The following is a 25,340-nucleotide window of genomic DNA, read 5'->3' as shown; positions in this document are numbered from 1 at the left end:
GCAGTATGAACTCTTTCACAATCCATAGACAGACATCCCACCATATATGTATTTATTTTGTTGGCCAGTGAGTTCTTCTGTTTGAAAATATTTGGAAAACCCTGCTCCTCTGATGATGAGCACACTTAACTATAATATAAACAAGAGTAGTCTAGTATGATGCAACCTTCATATTAATTTTAATGTCTTATTTCCTGAAATGAATGCTTATGTGGTCCCTGTATGTAAGAACCATCCATAGTTTAAAAAAAAAAAATGGGAACGCTTCCAAAAGAAGCTATACTAGTTATTCATAGCACATGTATTAGACTCACAACTCTGCGTATTTTTATGGACTATTTTTATAGTTATAGTTTAGAAGTACATGCCAATAGATTAGTAATACAGGTATAGAATAAATCACCATCGATGTCCCTAATTCAAATACAAACACATATTCACTTACATGCGTAGTTTTCATGCCTATTCAGTTCAGCAACTGCAATAATAATTCAAATAGAGCACATTGATAAAAGTGTATTTTACATAGGAAAGTTGGTCTTGACTTTTCTGCCCTATTTGCAATACTGGCTGCACCTCACCTTAAGCAGGATGTTGAGGGGGTCGTTATCTAGCTTCCTAAGGAAAGAGATATACCTCTTTAAGGGCAGCGCTACAAACACAGAGCAGATCAGTGTGACGATATTGACCATATACCTGTCTGGTGCAAGCTGAGAGGGGGAAGTTGAACAGGGGAAGCTCTTGCCCGAACCAAGCAGAGTAGCAGCCTAGCTTCCATCCTTTGAAAGTGTCAAAAAACCACGTGTGGCCATGATCCACTGTGGGCACTGTAGTAGCCACTCCCTTTTCAGTTGGCTAGGAAAGAATTTTTCCCTCACTGCCAGATTTGCCAAAGAAGAATGAGAGTTTTTTCCACTTTCCCAACAGAGAACTTGGGGACTAGGGATTAGTTAGGGCAAGCATGGAAGGGATTCAGACTATGATAGTCCAACTCATGGGCAGATGTCCACTGAAGGTACTCTGTAGGGAAGAGATAGAGATGTCACATAAATGGTTTAGTAAAGGATTTAAAGGAGGTGTTTGTTAAAGGCATAGAAACAATGAGCGGTTTGGTGCTCCGCTGACTAGGTCAGCAGGCAGCTAATGCTCCACCATTTATAGCCCACCTTAACCTTCATTCTGAGGGGTCAAGGAGATGGTAAAGGCTACCTGGTTGGTTGGTAGATCAGGATAGAAAGTGAGGGTTGGGGAAGACTGCCAGAAGATACTGAAATAATCATGGATTTACCTGTACTATATACTTACCTGCAGAGTATTCCCTGATAGTTAACAATAAAGTTGTGGCCTAATTAAATCATATCCAGTTGTCTCCTGTCCTTCTTCCAATACTGAAGCATGTTGCCAAGTTTTAAACTAGAGGACACTTTTACTTAATCTCTCTCTACCTTGTTAACTAGGATATTTGCTTTCAATTCGGACAAATGCCAGTGAACTTCCAAGCAAATCAAGATGGTCATATGCAGAATATAACAGTATGTATATCACCATCTATTAAGCGATATTAAGAGATGCTAGGGACATTTGTGACTATAAGAAAATTATTTGCATTTTAACTATCTGAAATTGTAAGAATAGAAATTACATGCTAGATGATACATCTGCAAATCCAAAAGGGTGATATATAATTAAACAAATACCAGAAACACATATAATGCACACATACACGTATTATCTTACTCCACATAATGCTCTAGGATTTATTTAATATATACTGTGATTATCGATGGCGGTTATGTATTTTATTAAAGCAAACATACATACATACACACATGGGTCCAAAATGCAAAATTTAGATGTAGAAATTCATGAACATGTAGATATACAATGGTCTTCTTTCTAATACAAATAAATCTTAAACCTGAAATAGCTGAACCAAACTTTTTTGTTTTGTTTTGATACATCTCTAGATATGATGTGTGTAATTAATTGTTCAGTCAAAAATGCAATTCCATGGTGCATTTGATGATTTAGATACACAACAGCTTTAGTTCTCTGAGCTGACTAAAAATAGTTATTTTAATTTATTCCTGCTGCCTACAATTACTCACAACCATGTATTTTTAAATATTTCTAGTCTATAAAAATTACTAATTTTTGCCACTTCTGTTTATCTGCATTTAGACTTTGATTTGGATAAATTAAGCTCTCAAGTGTTCCTTGCTTTATGAAACTCTGCATGTTGTACACTTCAACACAAATAAATGACTTCTACCATTAGAGGTTTAAATAATGTAATGTATTTCATGCTCAGCCTGAAGCTGGATTCCAATGAAGTTGCTAATGCACGTAATGATTAAGTGTAACTCAAATACTAACTGTGTTGTTGAAAACATGACAGGCAATAATTTGGTCTATTATATTCTGCCATTTAATTGCCTAGTACAGACATTCTCTGACACGTTATGAAGCAATGATTTACAATTATTCAAGCTGCAAAGGTCAGAAAGTGACATTATAATCATCTACACAGAGATCCCTTCTAATGCACAAAAACTAGGTAATACCACACAAAAATAGTTTTACTTGAGTTGCAACTTTCTATTTAAGGTTTCTTAAAGCACACAAGAAAAAATAGTTAATTTACAGTACATTACAGCACCCCTGAAAACACAGTATATATTTTCTCTGTTTCCATGGATAAATTTAGAAATGGGAACGTTAGCAAGTACAGTAAGTATGTATCCTGATGCTAAAGCTACCCACTCAAAAATTTGGAATTAATTGGGGACAAATCTCCTAACCATTTATGTCTGGTATTTTTGACACATCAAAATAGATCTCTATTAATAAAGCTATAAATAAATTAACACACCTATGTTAGCTCTATATTTTCAAATATTTTTCTCAGATGTTTTTGAATCAACCAATGTCATGAAAAGACTGGACTGTATTCAGATACTTAGACTACCAAACTATCTAAAGCACAAATTATATTGTCAAGATACAAACTGAAGTTATTTGCATCTTTAGAAATTTTAAAACTCTTCTCAAAGTTTACTAATACTAGTATTTGAAAAGATAATTGAACTTAGCAAATGGTTTATTTGGCAGCATATCTTACAATTTTCCAAAGTCACGTGTGAAAAGGTGTTTGGGAGCTGAGGAGTGGGAAGGAAATAATAAACATAAGAAAGGGAAATCTGAGCAAAACTTAAAAAAAAAATCAAAGACTGTCTATGCCTATGTATGCTGTTGCTTCTTTAAGCACTGGGCTATTATATCCAGAATCAGTATGATGACAATATGAAGATAATAATATAGAAGACTTTTTAACGTGTCTGTGCACATGTACTCACATGTAATTATGTTCATATTTTCAATGTGAAAAATATCCCCAAAACACAAAAACCTACCTGATACCAGTTTTCTTCAGCAGATCTTTATTAAAAAAAAAATCACATTAAAAGACAAAAAGGCAGAGAAAAAAAGCACTTCGTTGAAACATGTTACTATATCCCTCCCGCCCCCCCCCCAAAAAAAATATGGTTCTGAAAGCAAAGTCAAGAGAACAGTAGACATACCAGTTAGCTATACATTCTGTTCAAAATCTAAAGTACAAGAACAAAACATTTTTCATGCTTTTACCTGAGGCATAAAATTTGAAAAGCACATGATAAACAGAAGAATGCCACTGAACAAATGAAACAAAAAAGTTTAAATGCTGGGCAGCCACTAAGATTGCTAACCTAACTCAAGTGTCTCAGGCAAATTAATAGCCAGATTTTTTTAATTAAATTTAAATATGTGACAGTTGACTACTCCAAAAACTGATACGACTCTCCTAAATAATGGATATATTTTCCAGTTATGGATATGGAGAAAGGAAAACAATTGCCACACATCTGCTGACAAGGAAATGAGTAGCAGACAGTTTATTTCAAATATTAAAACATTAGTTTTGTCCAATTTCTCTTTCAAGGAGTTTCTGCTGTGTAGCTGAAAGAAAAACCCTATACTTAAATTAAAAAACAAACAGAAAATGATTCTAGTCTTTCTAGAACTAAGTAAATTACCTTTATGTGATATATAGTATATATAATATATTCTGAGCAACTGAAATGTTTATAGACAAGACTAAAAGAATCAACGCTGGTTTGACACATTTATTTTTTACAAATATGCTCATTTCTGATCCAAAAGGATACTGTGCTTATTCAAAACAAGTGATGATATCCTGAGACTACAATAAACCACAACCTAGCATTGACATTTTGCCTTAAAAAGGTGCCTAAACAGGTTCAACAGATTTGAAAAACAATTTATCTTCACAACTAGCAGAGGGTTTATTCCTATGAATCCAAAAGTCAGAGGATAGAATATTAACTACTGTAGAAAAGAAAACATAGTGCAAGACCTTCTGTTTGTGACAAAATTACAGAGTTAATGTTCCTGAAAGATCACTTCACCTCTTAAAGCATGATTTTTAAAAAGGTAAAATTTATAGCAATTAAAGCTAATGAAGAAATGCAGCATGAGCTGCTTATGTTCAGGAACTAATAGGTCCACTGAGCATTTCTGAGATTATTTAGCCATCAATGATAATGAATTGACATTGTCAGTGGTGTTAATGTACCAATGCTCTATAGTACCACTAATCTGATAGCCAATCTTAGCAATTTTTTAATGTTGCTACTTTATTTTTAACCTACGTACTCCTCTAGCCTTTCAATTAGAACATCAGAAATACAGCACAAGCTATTATACTATTTTCCCCCCCTCTTCCACATTAAGGATGGCATATTCATTATTTGGTCTACAGTTCAAACTGTACTGGTCATTCCTTATTCTTCGAATCCATTTTAATTCTTCAGGATTGTTAGCTTCAATGCAAAGATGTCTTTTCCAATTAAACCAATGTTAATATATTAACTGTTAATACACATTTTTTGGTACATATCAAGTGTAAAGTGATGATTATTTAAACTGCAAAAGGATCAAACTGCAGTATAAACCAGATTTTTGTACGCAAAGGGTAGTGATGGTAGAGCATCTCTCTCTGGCTGGTAATTTTATTATATATAAAATGCACAGATCCATGTTGTAAATGAAGATTAGTTGTATATATCTATGCAAAAATATAAATATATAGCTATTTAACTACCAGTATGACATTTCAACAGCATGTAATAAACAATTAGCATACCAAAGTGACTAATAGACTTAATTTCATAGCTTAAGTCATACAAATATGTTTTGTTCTTGATAGTTATAGTTGCAGATTCTAAGACTGTATTAGTACCATGCCAATACTAAAAGTAGAACTGAGTTTCTGCTATCAGAAAATGTGCCAAATTTTTAACACAATTAATTTCCGCTCTGTAAGGGATATGAACTTAATGTTTGGTGTTTACAAAAGTGATTTCTCTGTTGATACGATACTTAAATATGGTACTAACTTCAGTGTGAGTCAATGGGATGTTGAATTGTGAAGCAGTAGACAAGTTTGTTGACAACTTTAAAGCATAGTCTAAGGTTTGTTCTCTGTGGGTTTTGTGCTCCTGAATTTGTTAATTATCTTTCACACAACAGATACTGTAATGTATAGAGTAAAACTGTTAATAGGATTTTTTAAAATGCCTAAAATAGACATCTATTAAAATGTCCCCCATGGCACTTGACTCTTGTAGCTAATATAAAAAGTAACAAAAGCCATCCTATTGCTGGTCTTCAGTGGACTAAAGGACAAACTTCATATATATTAAATTCATCTTTAAATAACTCAAGCATCAGTTACCCTAACTGAATAAAATCACCCAAAGTATCTAATAACATTCCTAGCAAATTATTTGTAAAACAGATAAATTGGTGAAAATCACTCAGCTGCATCTTCAGCTGAAAATTCAATTGTCCTTTGAAATCTGAAACTCACTTTGTCCTGAAATGAATATGTATTGCAAATGTTGACTACAAGAACCTCCTGCTGAATAATAACCCTAACATCACACCATACCATTCATATGTTCAGTGCATTATCTAATTGAACCTGTGCTGTTCTACACATTAGCCACAAGACCTATAAAGCAGGTTACACAGGTTTGCATAAAGTGTTTTATATGATGCTTATATTAGTTAATTCTCTCACACAATAACATTAAAATATATTTTTAATCAGAAGTAGGGTATTAAAATCAAACTTTGAATGTCCTATGATGTACCATATATGCCATGGCATTTTAAAACCTTTTAAACATTTCTGCTAAATTAATTAGTTTTGCATTAAGAAGACTCAATGCCTCCTATTAAATGCAACACATTTGAAGGACAATTAAACATTACGAATGATTCTTCTGAAGAAATAACCATTAAGTAAGAAAGAAAAACAAGATTTTTTTTGTAACAAACAAGAACACAAATATCCATTAAATGCTTCAATTTAAATTTAAAAAAAACATCTTATATGTGCAATATTTTATATCTAGATTTCTGAAAGTCAGTCTTCAGTTTTGTTTTCCTTAAGGAATAAAATCCCTAATGGAGCCCACAGATCTGTTAGTGGAACTAAAATTATAACAGTATTGGTGGGGACATCACATACACACAGAGTATAGTCTGTATTATATATTTTTTATGTCTTTAAATGGAATTTACAGTTCTCCCTGGCAATGTGAATGAACATCCTATAATTTAGTCAATTTACAGATTACAGGTTCAAATTGACCTTGTAGCCCGTAAAATTGCTCATCTTCAGTGCAGGATTAGAAGTGGGAAAAGAATGTCATAACTGTATTTAAGGAATTTACCATAACAATGGAAAGGAGGATATGCATGCATAATTTTAGCCACTCTTGCTCACATCACAGTTTTGAATTCTGAAACAATGCATATCCTGCACTCTTCTCCTGGTTAACCATCGAAGAAACTGTTTCAATTTACTCACCCACAGACATGACACTTGTATTCCCTCATCCCAAGGTGCCTCTTGACATGGTTTCTCGCATCTCCGAGCTGAGCTGTTGCAAAGTGGCATATCTTGCACTTGAATGGCTTTGATCCTAAGTAAAATTTAGCATAAGATATGAATTGAATTAGAATAATATATTACTCATAGCTAAAGAAATAAAAATTCCTTGGAAAAAGTAACCTTTAAAAAAATATATCCCACATTTACCCTGTTTAAGAATTTTGTCTAACAAAAGAAATATCTACTATATACATTTATTTACCTCTCCATGGATACAGATAAATACCATAGCTTTCCTATTAAAGACAGTTTCTTTAAGCTCATTGAAACTACTTTCATCCCGAACTTTTAATTATCATGTACTTTTTTATAAAGGCAATAGATAGAGACAATATACTAGCAAAGATACCATTTATAGAGGTGATCAGAGTTATTCTCACCTTTCTCCATTTTCAAAATGGCTATGTCAATTAATAGCCACAAAAAGTTTGGATGAAAGATGTAAACTTTAAAATATATGGCTGGTCTAGACTGGCAAGTTTTTCCGCAAAAGCACCTGCTTTTGCAGAAAAACTTGCCAACTGTCTACACTGGCCTCTTGAATTTGCACAAGAACACTGACGATCTAATGCAAGATTGTCAGTGTTCTTCCGCAAATACTATGCTGCTCCCGTTCAGGAAAAAGCCCTCTTGCACAAATGTATTTGCACAAGAGGGCCAGTATAGACAGCTAAAAACTGTTTTGCGCAAAAAAACCCCGAGGGCGAAAATGGCGATCGGGGCTTTCTTGCGCAAAACCACGTCTAGATTAGCACAGACGCTTTTCCGCAAAAAGTGCTTTTGTGCAAAAGCGTCCATGCTAATCTAGGCGCTCTTTTCCGCAAATGCTTTTAATGGAAAAACTTTTCCGTTAAAAGCATTTGCGTAAAATCATGCCAGTCTAGACGTAGCCTACTTGTTTGTAAAGCAAATATGTATGAATGGTTCATTTAATTTTCTATATTCCTCTGACTTTGAATAGATTTCACATTAGCATTGGTATTTCAGATTTCTTCTGTCATACATAGAGAATGATTCATCACTTTGCTATTGTAATGACATGCAATGTATGACTGCACAGTGGATAAAATATTATACCATTATGACTGTTTTATGCTCAAGAATTTATGCTTCTTCTGCAAACAAGAAGTATTGACATTTTGTTTATTATTTATTTCAAAAAACAAACTTTATTATTAAATGGCCAGTGCAAACCAAAGAATTATAAAAGTAGGAAAGACCTATTGCTTTTGAACATATCAGGGCTGAAAAAACTGTACAGAAATAATGTTTCTTAATACTGACTCCCTAGTCAAGATGAGAAAGTTATAATACAACTGTGGTATAATGGTTAAATGTGACAGATGTCAATTTGTAGGTTACCAAGCAATGACAGTTTATTTTAAAGTATGCTGAAACACGTTCTAATTTTCTAACTAGTAAATCCTTAAATTCAAGAAAATCAATTTTAAATGCAATTCCGTGGTTTTAAATATGTTTCTAGAGTCTTCAAATTATGTTTAGTATGTTTTCTGATGTTTCTGAGATGCATGATCTTTAATAAATACACATACAGACTCTGATACAAAAAATATTAAGAGTATATCATACTTGATCAATGAACCTTTGTGCTGTGCCCTTGAAAACAGAATATCCTCCAAGAATACTTTGGTGAAATTGAGGATCTTAGTAAAAAAATTTAGAGTCTTAAATTTCAATTTAATTCCCAAAAGCTGACGAAAAATGAAGCATTTAATTTTAATCTTCTAACTGAAATAAAAAAGTCAACAGTACTAAGCACGGGCAGACAAGGTTGAATATTTCACAGTTCAATGACAATGAAGCTAGATCTCTTAATACTTCCATTCCTCCTGTTAGAAGTAGATGTAAAAAATATTTAGCACCTGAATGGTTATATCTAGTCAGCTTTATATGTTTAAATGTCAAAAGAAGGTTCAGACTGCAGCTAACAGCAATCACATTCTATCAATCATACTGAAAAACCCCAGTTTATTTAAATGATCCTGATAAAACTAAATTGAACATTAATTTCGTGACAGTCCAGATCAACACTGTATTCTATAAAGGGACCCATGCAAATAAAATAAAATTTGAATAGAGTCAATTTACCTTCACATTAAATAAAAAATGTTAAAGTTGATGTTCTAATTTATGAGCTTCAAGACTAATTACAAAATTAATAATATCAAGACTCTCTAGCCTGATATGATAAAAATAATCCTCTACCAGTAGTTATATTGCCATTTTATTTCATAAAATTCAAATATCCTGTGGATTCAACCCTATGTTCTTTTGGTTTCTCTCTCTCACAGATTAAATTGTAAATTTGTTCCTCTTTCTGTTACCGCAGGTGTCCCGCAGGGTTCTGTATAGCACCTTTGCTGTTTCAATTTATATTACTCCTTTGTGAAAAACTGTAGTTCAGTGCAGTCTTAGCGTTCATTGCTACAGTGTGCTGACAATACATAAATGTATTTTTCTGTTGACTGCTCTCATCCAAAAGTCACTGAGGCCTTGACAATTTTTTTCCCCCTCACATACAGAGCTGAATGTCTGTTAACATCTCCATTTAAACACCATGAAAATTCATATACTGGCAAGCTACAGCAAGTTCTTAATATCTGCAACAAAAACCATGCAAACCCCTTTTAACTTCGTGGCACCAAATGTGGTCCAAAACTTCTTCTGGGTATAACAAATCTATACAATTGTACTGTATACCTAACAGATAGATTTTAGATTCATAACCTTAAATCAATGGGGCAAAATTCTGCATTCTGCTATTTCTAAATGAGTATCTAAAACAATTATTTCTTGGGCTTATTTTTATCATTTCAGCACTTTCTCTTATTCTGTGAAACGTGACATGTTGTTCATTGGCTTTACACTTGGTTCTTAATTTCAAAAGACTAGTATTACCTCCATTTACCGCACCTTTTCATTCAAAGAGCTTTAATAAATACAGGGATCATATCACCCACAATCTGTGATGTGGACACAGAGCAGTTATATTGTGATAGCGACAGCATTCTTTAAAAGGGAAATTAAAATAAAACTGAAACTACAAAAACGTAGAAGGCAGAATATAATGATTTGTGGTACAATCTCACCAGATCGCTGGCAACAGGCATCATGGATCTTCAATGACAAGGAATGTTAAGCCTGTTTTAAGCCTCCAAAAATGTCATTTTCAGCGCCAAAGTATTCATTAAGCATCATCTTAGATTGCTGGTTCAACATTAACATGGACTATCACCTAGTGAGTCACCAACATCCACTTTCTACAGTACTAGGGTATGTGGGTGACAGGTGATTTTACCTCAGAAATTCTGATTCTTAATTAAGATTACCGGATCTCCCTGAATTGCAAGTTAAAAAAAAAAAAAAAGTCTTTCACATTTATTATTCCTTTTGTTTTCTTTTACACTTCCTCATTTTCACTTGTCAACATGTAATGGACATGCTTGTTATCTCCTCACTGGCGTAACATTGTTTCATTTGCTACATGAAAATCTTTTACAATTAATTTAAGGCGTTTTTAAAATCCTGTTTTCTACTATTTGGAATCATTAGTAATACTTTGCCACCCACCAATAAAAAACATTACTACTGATTCCAAACAGTATAAAAATAGAGGGCTTTCAATACAGGGGGAGAAGAAAGGAGGGTGTTCTGAAGTAACATTTAGAAGATGAACAAAAAAATTAGGATAATAATCAGTAACTCATCTCATACAATACAGCTGGTGTTACAGTAGTGCAGGTGAGACTGAGAAACATATTGTACTTGTTTTCCTTGCTAGGTTTAACCAAGCCAAAATTACAGTACAGTACTTGATTACCAAAAAGCATTGATTTCTTATCAACTGCTTTTATTATAATAAAGATGGGAAGAAAACATTCTATAAAACATAAAGTAAATCACAAATATGAAAAAAGATTTGGAAGGGTAAGCTCTCTTCCACTTAATTATTATTTATAAAAGTTGAAGTATTACTATTTTCATGTGCATAAGTAAAGTATCAGAAAAGCAATTCATTTTTAGGTGCAGTGCGAAAGCAAGAGCACAGATTAAAACCTGTTCTGTAACTTTCCCCTGAAAATGACTTGCAAAATGAAATGGTAGACTTGTACTCAATTCCCAGAAGCCTGCTGTATTGTATGTTCAGATCCAATCTAAAGCACAATAAAAATACACTTGGTGATCAGACCTACACAAGACATTAAAAAGTATGCTAACTTTTACTAAATGTTACAATCAATGATGTAACTTATGTAAGTAGGGTTGCTTTGTCATATATTGATAGTTACCTCACTTTCACATCCACATTAACTTGATTTTAAATGCAATTAATACATATAGTCAAGGAAGACTAATGGACTACATTCTGCACTTAACCTGGTGGACATTTTCAAATGGCACAAGTGACCAGTGCAAACCTATTTTGCATTGTAAACGACTAAATAAATCTTAATGGATTAAGAATGATCAGCTATCAACACACAAGGGAAATTAAGTGCTGAAATGCCTACATTGATTATTTTAAATTATTAGCCTTACTCTGTTCTTGAATTTGTATGCTTTTAGTGAGCTTTAACACATTTACAAGACTTATTGACTATAATTACAAGAGAATTCAAGTAATGGACACATCAATTATAAGCAACATGTCTTGACCAGACAGTTGCATAAAGAATTCTAAAGAGAGCTCCATTAGCATCTTCCCCTTGGTTTTATTCAGTTTTATCTGCCTTACGAGGGCATATTAAGGGCTTATGCAGCTCTCCTGACCATGTGAACATGACTGTGCCTCTAAAGACTTTTCTTCATATTCAAAAGTTAAATATTTGTCACAACATTACACATAAATATATTATTGACAGGACATTTCAAATCATGTTGAAAGTGTATACACTAAGCATGTGTATAAATAGTTAGTAAAAATGAATACTGTAATTATACTACCATATCTGAAGATATTTGAAATGAAATGCCCATGTTCTGCTATCCTAATTTTAAACATGTAGTCCAGTCATGACCTTGCCATCTTCTACACAAACTTACAAAACTATTTTAGGATTATGCCAAAAATTATTCTTTTATAATGTTTCTTGTTTCTTACCTTTTTGTTCTCTTGCTTGTAACCATGCACTAAGGTTCAAATACTGCATGAATTTAAACTATAGCTTCCATAATAAGCCATTATTTAAAAGTACAGTAAAATAAACCTTACAGTTTTAATGAAAATATGTTCATTGAAATGTGAATTTATTATTCAAATCCACTCATAAATTCAACCATGGAGACACCACTTGTCTAAGCAGAGCTCAGTGATTTAGAAAAGCTGTCTATTTAAAATAAAGAATGTATGGCAGGTTTATAGAAACATTGCAGTGAATTTTTACATAAATTTAGAACTACAGCTTATGCATTTTCTGCAAAAATGTTTTTAAATTTTCCACTTAAAATTGAACATAAAAAAGAATGGAAAGTGTGATACAGCACATAAACTAAAGCAGGTGCTATATCCATGTGTGCCACATTGACATTACCTAGTATCATCTAAAAAACTATTTTAATTTTTAATTAACATATTTTCTATGACAAAATTTTGATGCTTAATATATATGTGTATATGTATGTATCAAGGAATGATGCAGTATTAATCACTGTCACTGAAGCATTAAATGTCAAAGTGTAATTCTTAATTCAAATGAAGTAAACAATTCTGAAACTTTTAGCAACTATAAGGAAGACAAGTTATGAAGAATAGCTAATTTGTTCTCTAAAACGGAAAGTGGTGCATAGTAATAACCTAAAAACCAATTAATGATTACAACCTGAAATAAGAAGAAAATCCATACCAAATTTTTAAAAGCACTATGGTTACAACACTTTAGAACTTTTGAGGAACTTAAAAGAAACCCCTGAGTTTCCTTCCATTTGATCACTATAGTACCTGTCAGCTAAGTTCCCTGTAAGCTGCACACCTGTGCAGCCACACAGCTGTTTTCTGAGCTCTGCTCAGAAGTTCAATGCTCAGGCACAGGCAAGGAGCTCAGCTGACCAGCAGGGGGAGGGAATTTGTCTCGCTAAGCAAGCAGCTAAACGGAGCTAGCTCCGTGCTTGAAACTGAGCAGCTCCCAGAGCAGGTAAAAAAATGAGATAAAGAGGGAATAAGTGGCTGGTGGAAGGAGAAGGAGAAGAAGGGAAGGAGGGAGGGAATAACTGGCAGTGGGGGAGTTTGGAGAGTCCCATGTGCGTGAGGAGAAAAAGGCAGAAACTCAGCACTCTCAAGTCTCCTGGCAAGGGGGAGATAAGGAGCTAATTGCATGGGGGGATATGGGGAAAAGAGGGACTGGCTGGGTGCTGGCATCTGTGCAGTGAGGTGGAGGCAGGGGGCAGTTTGTTTGGGATGTCTGACTCACTTGCTGCAGTCTTCTCTGTCTGGGTTGGAAGTGGGGAAACCAGGTTGCATTGGTGGGCAGAGGGGGACATTTGCATGATTACATTTCAAACAAAGTTTACATAGGTGTTAGTGGCTTAAGAAAGAAAAAAAATTCTTTTAACAGAATTTTTTGGAATGTTGCAGATATCTAAAACTCTGATCTTAATGATTTTTTTATCCTGTGATAATAATTAATACACGATATATTGTATTGCATTAAGGCCAGGTCTTTGCTATGTGGTAGAGTTCTGGCTCTTATGAGTCAGAAGTAGCAAGTACTACATGTGGTGCTAGTTGTTTTGTAGGATGAAACCTTATCTGCAAGCTCTTTGAAACATGCATCTGTCTACAAATCCTGAAGCCATGTGTTAATTTGTTCTGGGGATTCTATTCTTTGAGTTTTGTTAGTCTCTAAGGTGCTGCAGGACCATTCATTGTTTTTTAAGTATTTCCAGTTATAGACTAATATAATACCCTCTGAGTCTTTGAGTTGGTGGCACGCACAAGGTGAAAGTTTCAAACCAGGAGAACTTTTATCTGTATTTACAGCATGGATCCTAAATATTCCCTAGAGAAACTGTGTAAGCCTTAGTGCAGTGTTTCTCAAAGTGCCTCACTAAACCACTTTGAGAAACCTGCTAATTGACCGCTCCGGCATGTTTACTTACCAGTGCCACGGCCATGAAGCCTCAAAGCTCCCATTGACTCTGGTTCACTGTTTGCAGCCAAGGGGAACCATGGGAACCAGTGGTACTGTCCATGCTACTTCCCGCAGCTACCCTTGGCTGCAAACAGCAAGCTGGAGTTAATGGGAGTCACGAGGCTCTGTGGCCACAGTGCTGGGAAGTAAATACACTGGAGCAGCCAGTTAGCATATTTCTCAAAGTGGCTTCATGGACCACTTTGAGAAACACTGTCTTCGTGAATGCCTTTTACTCTCCTTTCCAATGTATGTAAATATTATATTAGTCAAGCTCTCCTTTCGAATACTGTTTCTAGATGACTCATAGATTTGTTTAGCATCTTAAAGCTGAGCTATGTGTGGATAATAAGTATTTTGGTGTCTTTACTAGCTTGAGTTAGAAAAGATTATGATACATGTACTTCAAGGACAGTGTTATTTTTCTTTTTTATTTGATTTCATATTAAATATCATAAATATTGCTCCTTGTTAACTATCCCTTGTTTGAATATATTTTCTTCCATACATATGGACTGCTTAAAAAGTGTGTGTGTGTGTGTGTGTGTGTGTGTGTGTGTTTTGTTTGTACTGGTGGTACACTTTCATACCACTCTCTACTTCAATATTGGTGCTGAACATAAGAAATTTCAACCTGCCCAAAAGAAAATTCAACTGGCCCAAGTATAGAAAATATTAGAAGGAACACTGCCTATCAGGTAGATAATTTTGAATCTCATCAATGGCTCAAGATGCAGTACAAATTCACAAGGCTTTATGAATTCGGATTCATCTGAAATGTTAAAATAATTAACAAGCAAAAGTATGGCAGAAGCAGAAGAAAGATACATTTCTGTTGAAAGGTGCTGGCTGCAAATTTTATGCTTACATACCTGTATGGGTTCGAATGTGAGCTAGGAAGGCCATGGAATTGCTACTTCTGCACATCTTGCCACAGTACTTGCACACATTGCCTTGATTTTCTTCTCTCTCTCGGTTGATTTGCTCAGTGTCTTCCACAATGTACTTATTCACCTCCCGTAGTAGTTCTTCATGTTGTTCTTTAATATGAAGAAACAAATTCTGTTCAGAATCAAATGGCTCAGTGCATTTAACGCATTTAAAGGTGGCACCTCCTTCTGGTAGCTCTTCCACACTTGCTTGTTCATTTCTCATGTGACCAGCACTAGCCAAGTGCTGGTGAAGGTTGCTTTCTGTGTAAAATGATTTTCCACAGAGTAAACAATGAAAATGTTTCTCCTTTGAAGGATGCTTCATGGCTATGTGAACATTTAGTCCACTTAAACCATCTGCTAAAAAACCACAGTCATCACAACGAATACGTGTCAATTCCCCAAGGGGATTTCCTTCAGATTTCTTCTTTTTCCCACCACCTACTGAGTTGTCTATTTTCACTGTTACCTCACTAACTTTCACTCCACCAGACATCTGTCCTTCATCAGAGAGGTCAGTGGACTCTCCATCTTGATGGCTTTTTAATTTTACTATAGAAGAATCAAACTGGCCAAAATTTTGCATTGCCTTTCCTTTATCATCAGCAGTGATAATAGCTCCCAAAGCCTCATTACTGGTTTCTTGCATACCCTCAGCTGGTAAACCATTTGCCTCCCAAATGCTGTTGTTTATAGTTACTTCTGTTTCACGTTTTGCCTCCATAAGGACTTCCTCCTCGTCTACAGTAGGACTCCTTCGGAAGCTTCTGTCAACCTCTATGCTATGTAAATTCTGAGTAGTGTTTCTAATGCTTTCATCAAGATTTGACTGCTCTGCTACATTACATATTTCTGGAAGTTCTGGGGCATGTGGAGTACTTTCCATTAGTAATCTTTCTTCAAGAACTTCAGTACCTTTATATTTATTTTCAAGGCTATCTCCATTTTCTTCTAAAGTTTTTCCACTTTTTTTGGAATCCAAGTTTGGAGCATTCATGCCATTTGAAGCATTTTGATTTTCTACGGTGCAATGGAAATTTGAATTGATTGGATCTTGCCTGTTTTTCTGCAAATCACAACTGACTGCTCCTTTGAGAGGTATCATCTCATCAAGTTTAACAGCTTCATCTTTTTGAGACATTTGTTGGAAGACTTCATAAATGACATTTTCTCTTGCATTAGATTCCTTCTCAATTTCAACTTCTATTGCATTGTTAGCACCATCTTGTTTTGAAATTTCTGAAGATGTATTTTCATTTAAGACAGAACAATCAGCTAGATTTTTTACCATCTGATCATCCTTTGTTTTAACATTGTTGACATACTTTGTTTCATCTGAAACTGTCTGAAATTCTTCTGTGTCTTGTTGATGGTGCTCTGGAGACATAGCAGAGATTTCTTTGGCAATATCGGTTGTATCTGCTTCCTCTCCAGAAGAACAACAAACATAAGATTGTCTTTTAATTTTATGCTTCTCTGTTGCTGCATGCCTAGTCATCTCTCGGCGAGTAACTGCATAGTAATCACAAGCCATGCAGTAATACTCAAATTCTCTAGTATGCTTCCGTTTTACATGCAGCTCTAGAGAAGAAGATGAATGAGCAACAAACTCACAGTGTTCACATTTATTGTCATTTGCACCTGTAACTCTTCTCTGAGAACACGGCTCACCATCTTGAGTAACATTACTTGGCTCCATAAATATATGCTGTTTTATATTTACAGAGTTCTTAGTATACTGCAGATCTGGGAGTTGAGATACACTATCAGCTTCTACCTCAATGGAGTTTACCTGGACTTCTTCCTGATTTTCTAAGACTGAAGAATGCAAATCTAATGATTGGCTACAATCCTCAACATGTTCATTCAAAATATCTATTGGACTGTTGATATTTTTGCTAATGGATTCAAGATTACCTCCTTCCGGGCAAACAACTACCTCTGTGTTTTGTTTTCCATTTGCTTCCATTTCAACACGACCTTTATGTTTCTTGGTTGCATAATGACGTTCCATGTCACCTTTGGTTACAGTATAATAATTGCAAACTTTACACAAATAGCTGTACTGGTGACTGTGCTTTCGTCTGATATGTACAGACAAGTTGGTAACACTGGAAGCCAAGAGACCACAATGGGTACATGTCCTAGAAATGGTGCCTTTGGGTCTCCCTTTCTTTGGTGCACTGGCCAAAACTAACTCACTGTCTTTGGTAATTTCACCTGATGGAACCAATTCCTTATATGTGGACGCGTTATCTACAGTTGAGGATTGTGCCTGTATATTTTCTTTATTTAATTCAGTCTTTATATTGTTCGGAGTGGAAGGCTCCATTACTTTTTTAACATCATTTGCATCTACGCATACCTTTTCAATACATTCATCAAAACGTAAACCAATATTGTTTTTCCTGGCATTTTCAAGGTGCTTGCTTCTTTTAATATGCTTTTCCATTCCTTCTTTGCTCAGTGAATAAAGGTTACATGCTTTGCAAAGAAAATGAAATTCCTGTGCATGTCGAAGTTTTATGTGTCTTGTAAGAACTGTGGAGGATCTTGTTTTATAAAAACACTTTTTACATTGGAATTGGGTTTTATTGAGAACAGAATGCTTTAATTCATTTCCATGATTTATCATGCAAGGCTTTGGGGATTCTTCCTCCATGGTCACTTCTATTTCATCTACATTTTTTTGGAAATTATTATTTGATTCTAGCATAGTTTGCAGAGAGGAATCAGTGCTAACTGACTGAGAAGTATTATGTTGAGCCAATAAACTAATATGTTTCTCAGCTGTTCTATGATCTATCAGTTCTTCCTCAGTTAGAAAATACAGATTGCAAATAATGCAGTTATGGGGCATGTTGTGCTCTTCACTCATGTGAGTTCTAAGGCTTGTATCATTCAAGCAAGTAAATGAACAAAGGTGACAGTTGAAGTTGCAACCTCCCATTTGATGTTTATTACTTTGACAATGTTGTTCAAAGTCCCCCCTAACTACACAGGAATAGTTACATGTTTGACAATGAAATTGCATTTCTTTTGTATGATGTTTGACAACATGAATTTCCAAACTTTTCCTGTTCTGAAAAACAGTATCACAGTAAATGCAAGTATGTAGAACTTTGTTTTCAGCAACTGGCTTCATCTGAGAATCTTCAGTATTTGTAGTTCTAGGAGAACTGGTATTTGTCCTATCTTGACTCACATCCTGTATTTCTGAGGTAGCCTTACACTGACTGTTAATATTGTCATTATCCATTTCTAATTCTTTAGGTGATTTGGGTGTCAAATCACTTGGTTTAAGCTGGGTCTTGAAGTTGTGCTTCACGTGCATTTGGTGAGATTTGGGGTTGACTCTTTTACTAAGACCCAACAAACTATATTTTCCTTTAACTTGCTTTTTTAATCTAAAAGAGCCACTTGGTCTGAAAGTTCTTAGGGATAAAATATTACTCTTATGTCCTAATCTATCAAATCTCCTTATTCTGTTTACACTGCCAATTATCTTTTGGGTACTTCTAGTGGGCTCTTGTTTGTTCAAATTTTCTTCTGAAGGCCCCGATACTTCTAGCTTTTCACCTTGGAGTTCGTGAGTTCCAGCTACACTGAAGGAAAACGCTTTTTCCTCTGTAACTGTCTCCAATTTTTCAGTGGAAATACTTTTAGATGTTATCATTTCAACAAGAAGTTCACTGCCATCACTTTGTTTAGAAAAGCTTACTTTCGAGTCCTTCAGATTATTGTTAGCATTTAATTCTTTTGAATCAGCAGCCCCTGTCCTTGATTTATGGGGTCCAGAGTTTGCTCTCACTTTCTTTTTTACTGCCTTATATTGCTTTTTATGAGAGGATCTTTTTGTCAATATCTGCACAAATCCTCCTCGTGCAGCAAGATATTGACGCCGAAGGTGTGTCTTGCCAAGGAAATGAGAATTTAGGAGATTCTCCTCCCCACACCGAAAACCACAGAGATTGCAGCAAAATATTTTTGGTTGTCCATGAACCTGCTTGATATGTGTTTGTAAAACTGAACTATATTCTGCTTTATAACTACAGTGGGGACACATTTGCTGTTTGGGCTGTTTTGAGTGGCTTTCTTGAATATGTTTTTCCAAATCAGGGTAAGAGGAAAAAATATGATCACAGGTTTTACATTTAAGAACTTTGTCTATGTTGCCAACTGCACAGCTAACATTAATTTCTTCCACTTTCAAAGTACTTTTGGGAACAGCAGATGGAACTTCTTGGGAATCTTTACTTTCCAAATGAATTTTCAGTGCAGTGGCATCAGCAGTTTTGAAATCACAATGTGGACACACAGAATTTGAAAGAAAGGTGTCACCACTGACATAGTCACTCCCTGCTACCTTCTTTATGGCTCCATCTACTATACTACCTGTTTCTGCAATCGACTCCTGCCTAACTGTGAGTTTGAGTGATTTGCCATGACAGTCTTTAGTATTTTTTGAAAAATCCAGCTTTATTCTTTTTGATATAGGTTCATTTTCAAGTTGTTCCCCTTTAGTAATGTCTAGACTAGTTGATTCTAATTCCCTTTTGTTTTTGCCATTTTCTTCTTTCTTTTCAAGGCTCCTATGCACTCCATCCGATAAGGAGCTTGTTTCCTGGTTAGATAAGAAATCACATTCAGCATTTTCTACTGAAACATTTCTCATTGGATCTTTTGTTAGATCAGTTTGTAAACTCCTATCAACTTCATCACTCTTCTGGTTTTCCTCGGCATCCATTTTTCATGAAGGCGGCACAGAGCACAGTTCTAGAGTAAGGCACAGCTCATTTGGCTGTACTAGTATCTATAAAATAAAAAAGAGATTTCTTATTAGCCTTTTGTACACACATTAAAAAAAACAATTTACTAATACCGCATGTGCAGGCTAAAAACAGCCATCTAATCTAAAGCATCATGGGGACAGTAATAATTGAAGGTACAGTATTGGCCAGCATTTGGGATGCCTAAAACTAGAGACAAGGTGGGTGAGGTAATAACTTTTACTGAACTACTTTCGGATAGTGAAAAAAAACAAGCCTAAAGCACTTATATCAAACTCACATTTGGGCATCTAAATCAAATGGCCATGCTTAAAAGCTAGACTGTGGACTTATTCTGGTGAGTACTAATATGAGTAAAAACCACTGGCTTTAATAGGACTATTTCTGCAAACAAGTGCTCAAACATACGAAAAAGGGTTAAACAATTTAGCGATAAGTCATATTGTGCAATAAGAGCTGCCTGTGAAAATTAGGCTACTTTTACTTAAGTGTCTAAATAAAGATTTAGTTGTCCATACTTGGGCACTCAACGTTGAAGTCTGACCTTTGTTTCTGGCAGCCTTGACATAGTACTCTCAGTTACAATGGCTTTCAGAAAAGAGGACAACATATGAAAAGCTGACTCACCTCAAATTAAAAAGCTTTAAAGGCAGAACTGCTCATGACTAAAACCTGGTGCATAAAATGAAAAATCAAGGAGGACTGGGTCAAGCATCTTGTAAGCATGATCAGTATAAGCACCTTCTTCCTTCCTCTGCTCACATCCCATGCCACAAGATATGAGAGAGAACTGACCATTGCTGATGGAAGAAATGAAGCCATGTAACTGACAAAATGCTACTACTAAAACCATCTGTCATTTGCAAGGATAAAGTTTAACAATTAGACACAATTTCCAATGGGAGAAGGACAAGTAAAGAAATGCCAGAGGGGAGGAAAAGAGTGAATATATGCTTTCCCTTCACAGTTGCCAAAAAAAATCATTAGCCAAAACATCCAGTTCAGCAGCCAAAAAACTTCCTTCACACTAACAACAATAAATATACTTCTTCCCCAAAAGCCCAATGTGAGCCTCTTCTCAATGTCAAAATAAGACAGATCTGCTCCAGATTAAAAACTCTCCTGAACAATTTCTGTGAAAATGTATCACATGTGCACGCACACACATGTAATAAAGATAATACATTCCAACCCTGAAGTAGATATTAAAATAAAAATTAAAGTAAATTAATATGATCTGATTTAAAAGTCCATTTTAAATATATAATTCAATACAAATCTATGCTTTTCTATTTAACTTATTCTCCCGTAGAAACATCAATTTGTCACTGAACTCAGTGAACTGCCAAATTTTGGTTCAGTTTCCACTGAATCCATGAGCCACTGACAATAACCATATGTGCATTCTGATAACAACAATAAATTATTCCAAAGCTGATCCAGACAATAGACAGTAAGGCATCCAAATGAGTAAATATCAAATAAGAATTATCCTTATTTCCGAGGAATACATTCCAACAGGATATTGAACTCAGGACTTTGTACCTAAAACAGTTGGGCTATACATGAAGCCACGGAATCTGCTTGTTCTGCTAACATGTAAATAATGTAGCTATAGCTGTGTTGGGTAAGGCAGTATCTTGCATTAGATCAATGTCTGCTGGTGAAAGAGAGTTTTGAGCCACGCAGAGCTCTTCTTCTCCAGCACTATTTGGCTCTATCAACAACAGAAGCTGATCCATTAAAAAGATATTATAGGTTGAACCTCTCTAGTCCAAGACCATCGGGACTTGACCGGTGCCGAACCAGAGAATTTGTCGAACCACAGAAAGTCAATATTGTCTAGCAGCATTACCAATACCTTCCACTGCTTACTAGGCTCTTAGAGGATATTTAGGGAGTAAATTAGAGCTAAATAGCAGCACAGAACACTTGAAAGCCAGGACTGGTGGCTGCAAAAAAGCTTTATGGGACCATGGGAAACTTGGTTACACCCATAATAAGTGGACATCCGGCTAACTAAAATCATGCCCAACCACGCATATTGCCAGACCAGAGAGTGCCAGATTAGAGTGGTTCAATCTGTACCACATCCACCTTGATTTCTATTAAGAGGCATTTATATGAGGCCTAAATGCATCATTATGCACAAAGGTTACACAAGTATTCATTTCTCACTCACAAGTCTCTCATTAGCTCAAGTACTGACTAGTCCCAACTTTGCCTACCTTCTAAAACAGCTATCAGATACCAGTACAACTCTTTCATGTTTTCTAGATACTGCTTCTAACTGTATTTTCTGAATTTCCATGATTTATAGATTTTCTTATCTAATTCAAACAGTAAGTTTCACATTTTGAAAACTACTGTATGGGTTAGCAGTTGAAAAGTCATGGCTAGATAATCAGCTGGTGTAAATCAGTATATCTCCAATATCTTCAAAAAGAGCTACATCAATGTATACCAGGTGAGGATATAGCCCTTCAAGTGAGGGTTAACTCTGAAAAGTAATTCTGTAAACATTATGAGGTTGTATAGCACTCAATGACTCAATGTATAGTTTCATCCTCTGTGCCTCATGCCCCATCATCAGTAGCAAAGATTCTGCAACTGGAACTTGATATATAACATGGATTAATCAAAGTGTGTGCATAACTTAATAAGTTCTACTGGGGTCAATGGGACTTCAAGTATGTGTTTAAGTGAAAATATATTGAAGAATTTGGGCTGAATTAGCCCTATAATATTTTCAGTGTTCACTGTCCAATAGCAGCACTGGTTCTGTAGCAATGACAGAAGTGAACTATTTTTATCAATAAACGTTAGCTAGTAATATGTGAAGTACAGGCAGGGGGCATATGTACTGGGTAGCCACACACCAGGGCTCCCAGCCCCTCTGGGCAACCCTGCTGCCACATGCTGGGGGGCCCCACCGTCAGCTCCCTGCAGGAAGCCCACTACCCTGCCAGCCCCACGGGGGGGAGGGATAGCTCAGTGGTTTGAGCATTGGCCTGCTAAATCCAGGGTTGTGAATTCAGTCCTTGTGGAGGCCATTTACGGATTTGGGGAAAAAGTTTTTCAGGGATGGTACTTGGTCCTGCTGTGAAGGCAGGGGACTGGACTCAATGACCTTCAAGGTTCCTTCCAGTTCTAGGAGATAGGCAATCTCCATTAATTTTAAATCCTTCCTGTTGGCCCTCGGTTGGGACTATCTGGTCCTGCAACATCCATGCCGGATCATGGATGTTGCCGGACCAGAGAATCCTGTTTAAGAGAGATTCAACCTGTACTGTTACTATGCATATGGATCCTGATCCCTGACACTGCACCACTGTCAATGAAAGCTTTCCCATAGTTAAGCATATACTCAGTACACAGTTATCAAACATTAAACATTTTGTTACTTTAAAACCAAAGCCTATCAAATAGTGACTGCTCCTCATGTTGTTTGATGTTCAAAATAAAGCTGTTCTAATCAATGAAAGCTATTTTTTAAAAAAAGCATACAACTTTTTAAATATTCATATAATACAAGAATATGATTAGATTCTTAGGTCCAGGAACTTAATCTACTATGTTAACTTCAGGTTAACAAATTATTCTGCTTAGGAATGTCCTTTGATTAATTCAAAAGGCATTTTAAGGTTAGTTGTGATACTTTGTTATCAATTATAGGCAGGGTTCACCAGCCGTACAGTTCGGCACGCTACGCATGCGCAGACCGTGCTGCACAGCTGTGCCAGCTTGTAATCTACTCACCCAGGGCAAGTAGATTACACTAATTGTGAGGCCTGATTATAGGACCCTAAAAGGAGTAAGTTTTGCTCTGAAAATCAGTGCATGGAATCAGTAAGCTCAATAACTCTGTTAGTAATAATAAGTTACTCGCCTTGTGCAATAACTGAGGTTCTTCGAGATGGTTGTCCCAGTGGCTGATCCACCTTAGGTGTTTCAGCACAGATGTGCTTCTAGTTGGAGAATTAAGACAGCAGTGCCCTCGGTGAGCTGCACACATAGGGCAGCCGGCATGCACCATTTGGAATGGCTACTGCCAACCGACCCCTCAGTTCATTCTCTGCCCAGAACAGACAGTTCTGAAGTAGAGAAGAGGAAGGGTGAGCAGTGGAGCACCCACAGGGACAACCATCTCAAAGAGCCTTAGTTACTGGACAAAGTGAATAACCCTCTCTTCTTCGAGGAGCGTCCCTATGGGTGCTCCACCCTTAGGAGATTATGACACAGTAATCGTGCTCGGCGGAGGGAGCTTTGGTAGATCTGCATTTACTGTAGACAATATAGTATGTCTAAATAGAGTGTCTCAGTTCAAATAGGTCTATATATCATAATGCTGTGTAAAATTATGGGTGGGCATCCAGATGGCCGCTCTGCAGATGTCATTTAGAGATATGTTTTTAAGGAAGGCCGTGGATAGTACCTTTGCTCTGGTGGAGTGGGCCCGCATTGTTTTGGGGGTTTCCCGATTGAATCCGGTGCAGTACCGGCTGTGGCAGAGACTGTACGGATAGTGCCAATTGTTTGCACCAACAGCGCAGTAGGCAGCGGCATAGAGGCACTCAATGCCAAAGTCACACATGGTTTTGCTGATGCCAAGGATGTCTTGGTTGGAGCCAACAGAGCAGACTTGGACTTCATTAATACCAGTGCCAGACCTTGCCATATCCTTCATTTCTTGGGCCATCTTGGTGCTGGATGTGCCCGGTGCTTCATGTGCCGTCAGTTCCGTGGCCAATTTTTTTGTGTGGGAGCACTTCTCAGGGGAATCACCCTGCGATGATGTGTGGGAATGCCTTCTAGAAGACTGTGCTGAAACAGAGTCTGTAGCACTCAATCCTGAGGGAGCTGCTCTTTCAGAGCTTGCCACAGAAAGTTGTCTGGGCAGTAAGATGCACTCAGGATCAAATGCCAGCCACATGGACTTATCTGTTAATAGACACTTGCGCTGAAGGTCTCCAGTCTTTCTGTTCCTGGCGGTGAGCTTACAGTGAGGGCACTTACTGATAGAGTGTCCCTCACTGAGGGCTCGTCTAGACTACATTCCTCTATCAAAAGAGGAATGTAAATGAGCCCAACTGAAAGTGTAAATGAAGCAGAAATTTCAATATCACACACTTCATTTGCATATTCGTGTCCAATCGCTGTTTCAAAAAAGGGTTTTTCAAAAGTGAAACAACAGTCTAGACGGGGTTCTTTTGAAAAAAAAACCCCTTTTCTGAAAGAACCCGTACTCCTCGTTTTGTCAGGAGTACGGGTTCTTTCAAAAAAAGGATTGGTTTTTTTTCCAAAAGAACCCCATCTAGACTATGGTTTCACTTTTGAAAAACCCTTTTTTGAAACAGGGATCAGAGGTGAATATGCAAATGAAGTGTGTGATATTGAAATCTGTGCTTCATTTGGACTTTCGATTTGCTTCATTTACATTCCTCTTTCG

At 36.2% G+C, this 25,340-nt stretch overlaps 1 protein-coding gene across 1 annotated transcript in view; it reads right to left on the bottom strand.

Moving 5' to 3' along the window:
• ZNF407 (zinc finger protein 407) overlaps positions 1-25,340 on the bottom strand; it is a 454,103-nt gene that overhangs the window by 399,129 nt on the left and 29,634 nt on the right. Inside the window, exons 2-3 of the mRNA XM_006121401.4 lie at positions 15,042-19,914; positions 6,938-7,052 (exon numbers count right to left, since the gene is read on the bottom strand). Coding sequence (XP_006121463.3) covers positions 6,938-7,052; positions 15,042-19,848 — 4,922 coding nt within the window. The 5' untranslated portion in view covers positions 19,849-19,914. The remainder of the gene's footprint in view (positions 1-6,937; positions 7,053-15,041; positions 19,915-25,340) is intronic.

This window comes from Pelodiscus sinensis, chromosome 2 (assembly GCF_049634645.1).
Source record: "Pelodiscus sinensis isolate JC-2024 chromosome 2, ASM4963464v1, whole genome shotgun sequence".
Taxonomy (NCBI): Eukaryota; Metazoa; Chordata; order Testudines; family Trionychidae; genus Pelodiscus; species Pelodiscus sinensis.
The sequence above is the reverse complement of the archived record's forward strand: the minus strand, read 5'-3'. Positions and strand labels throughout refer to the sequence as shown.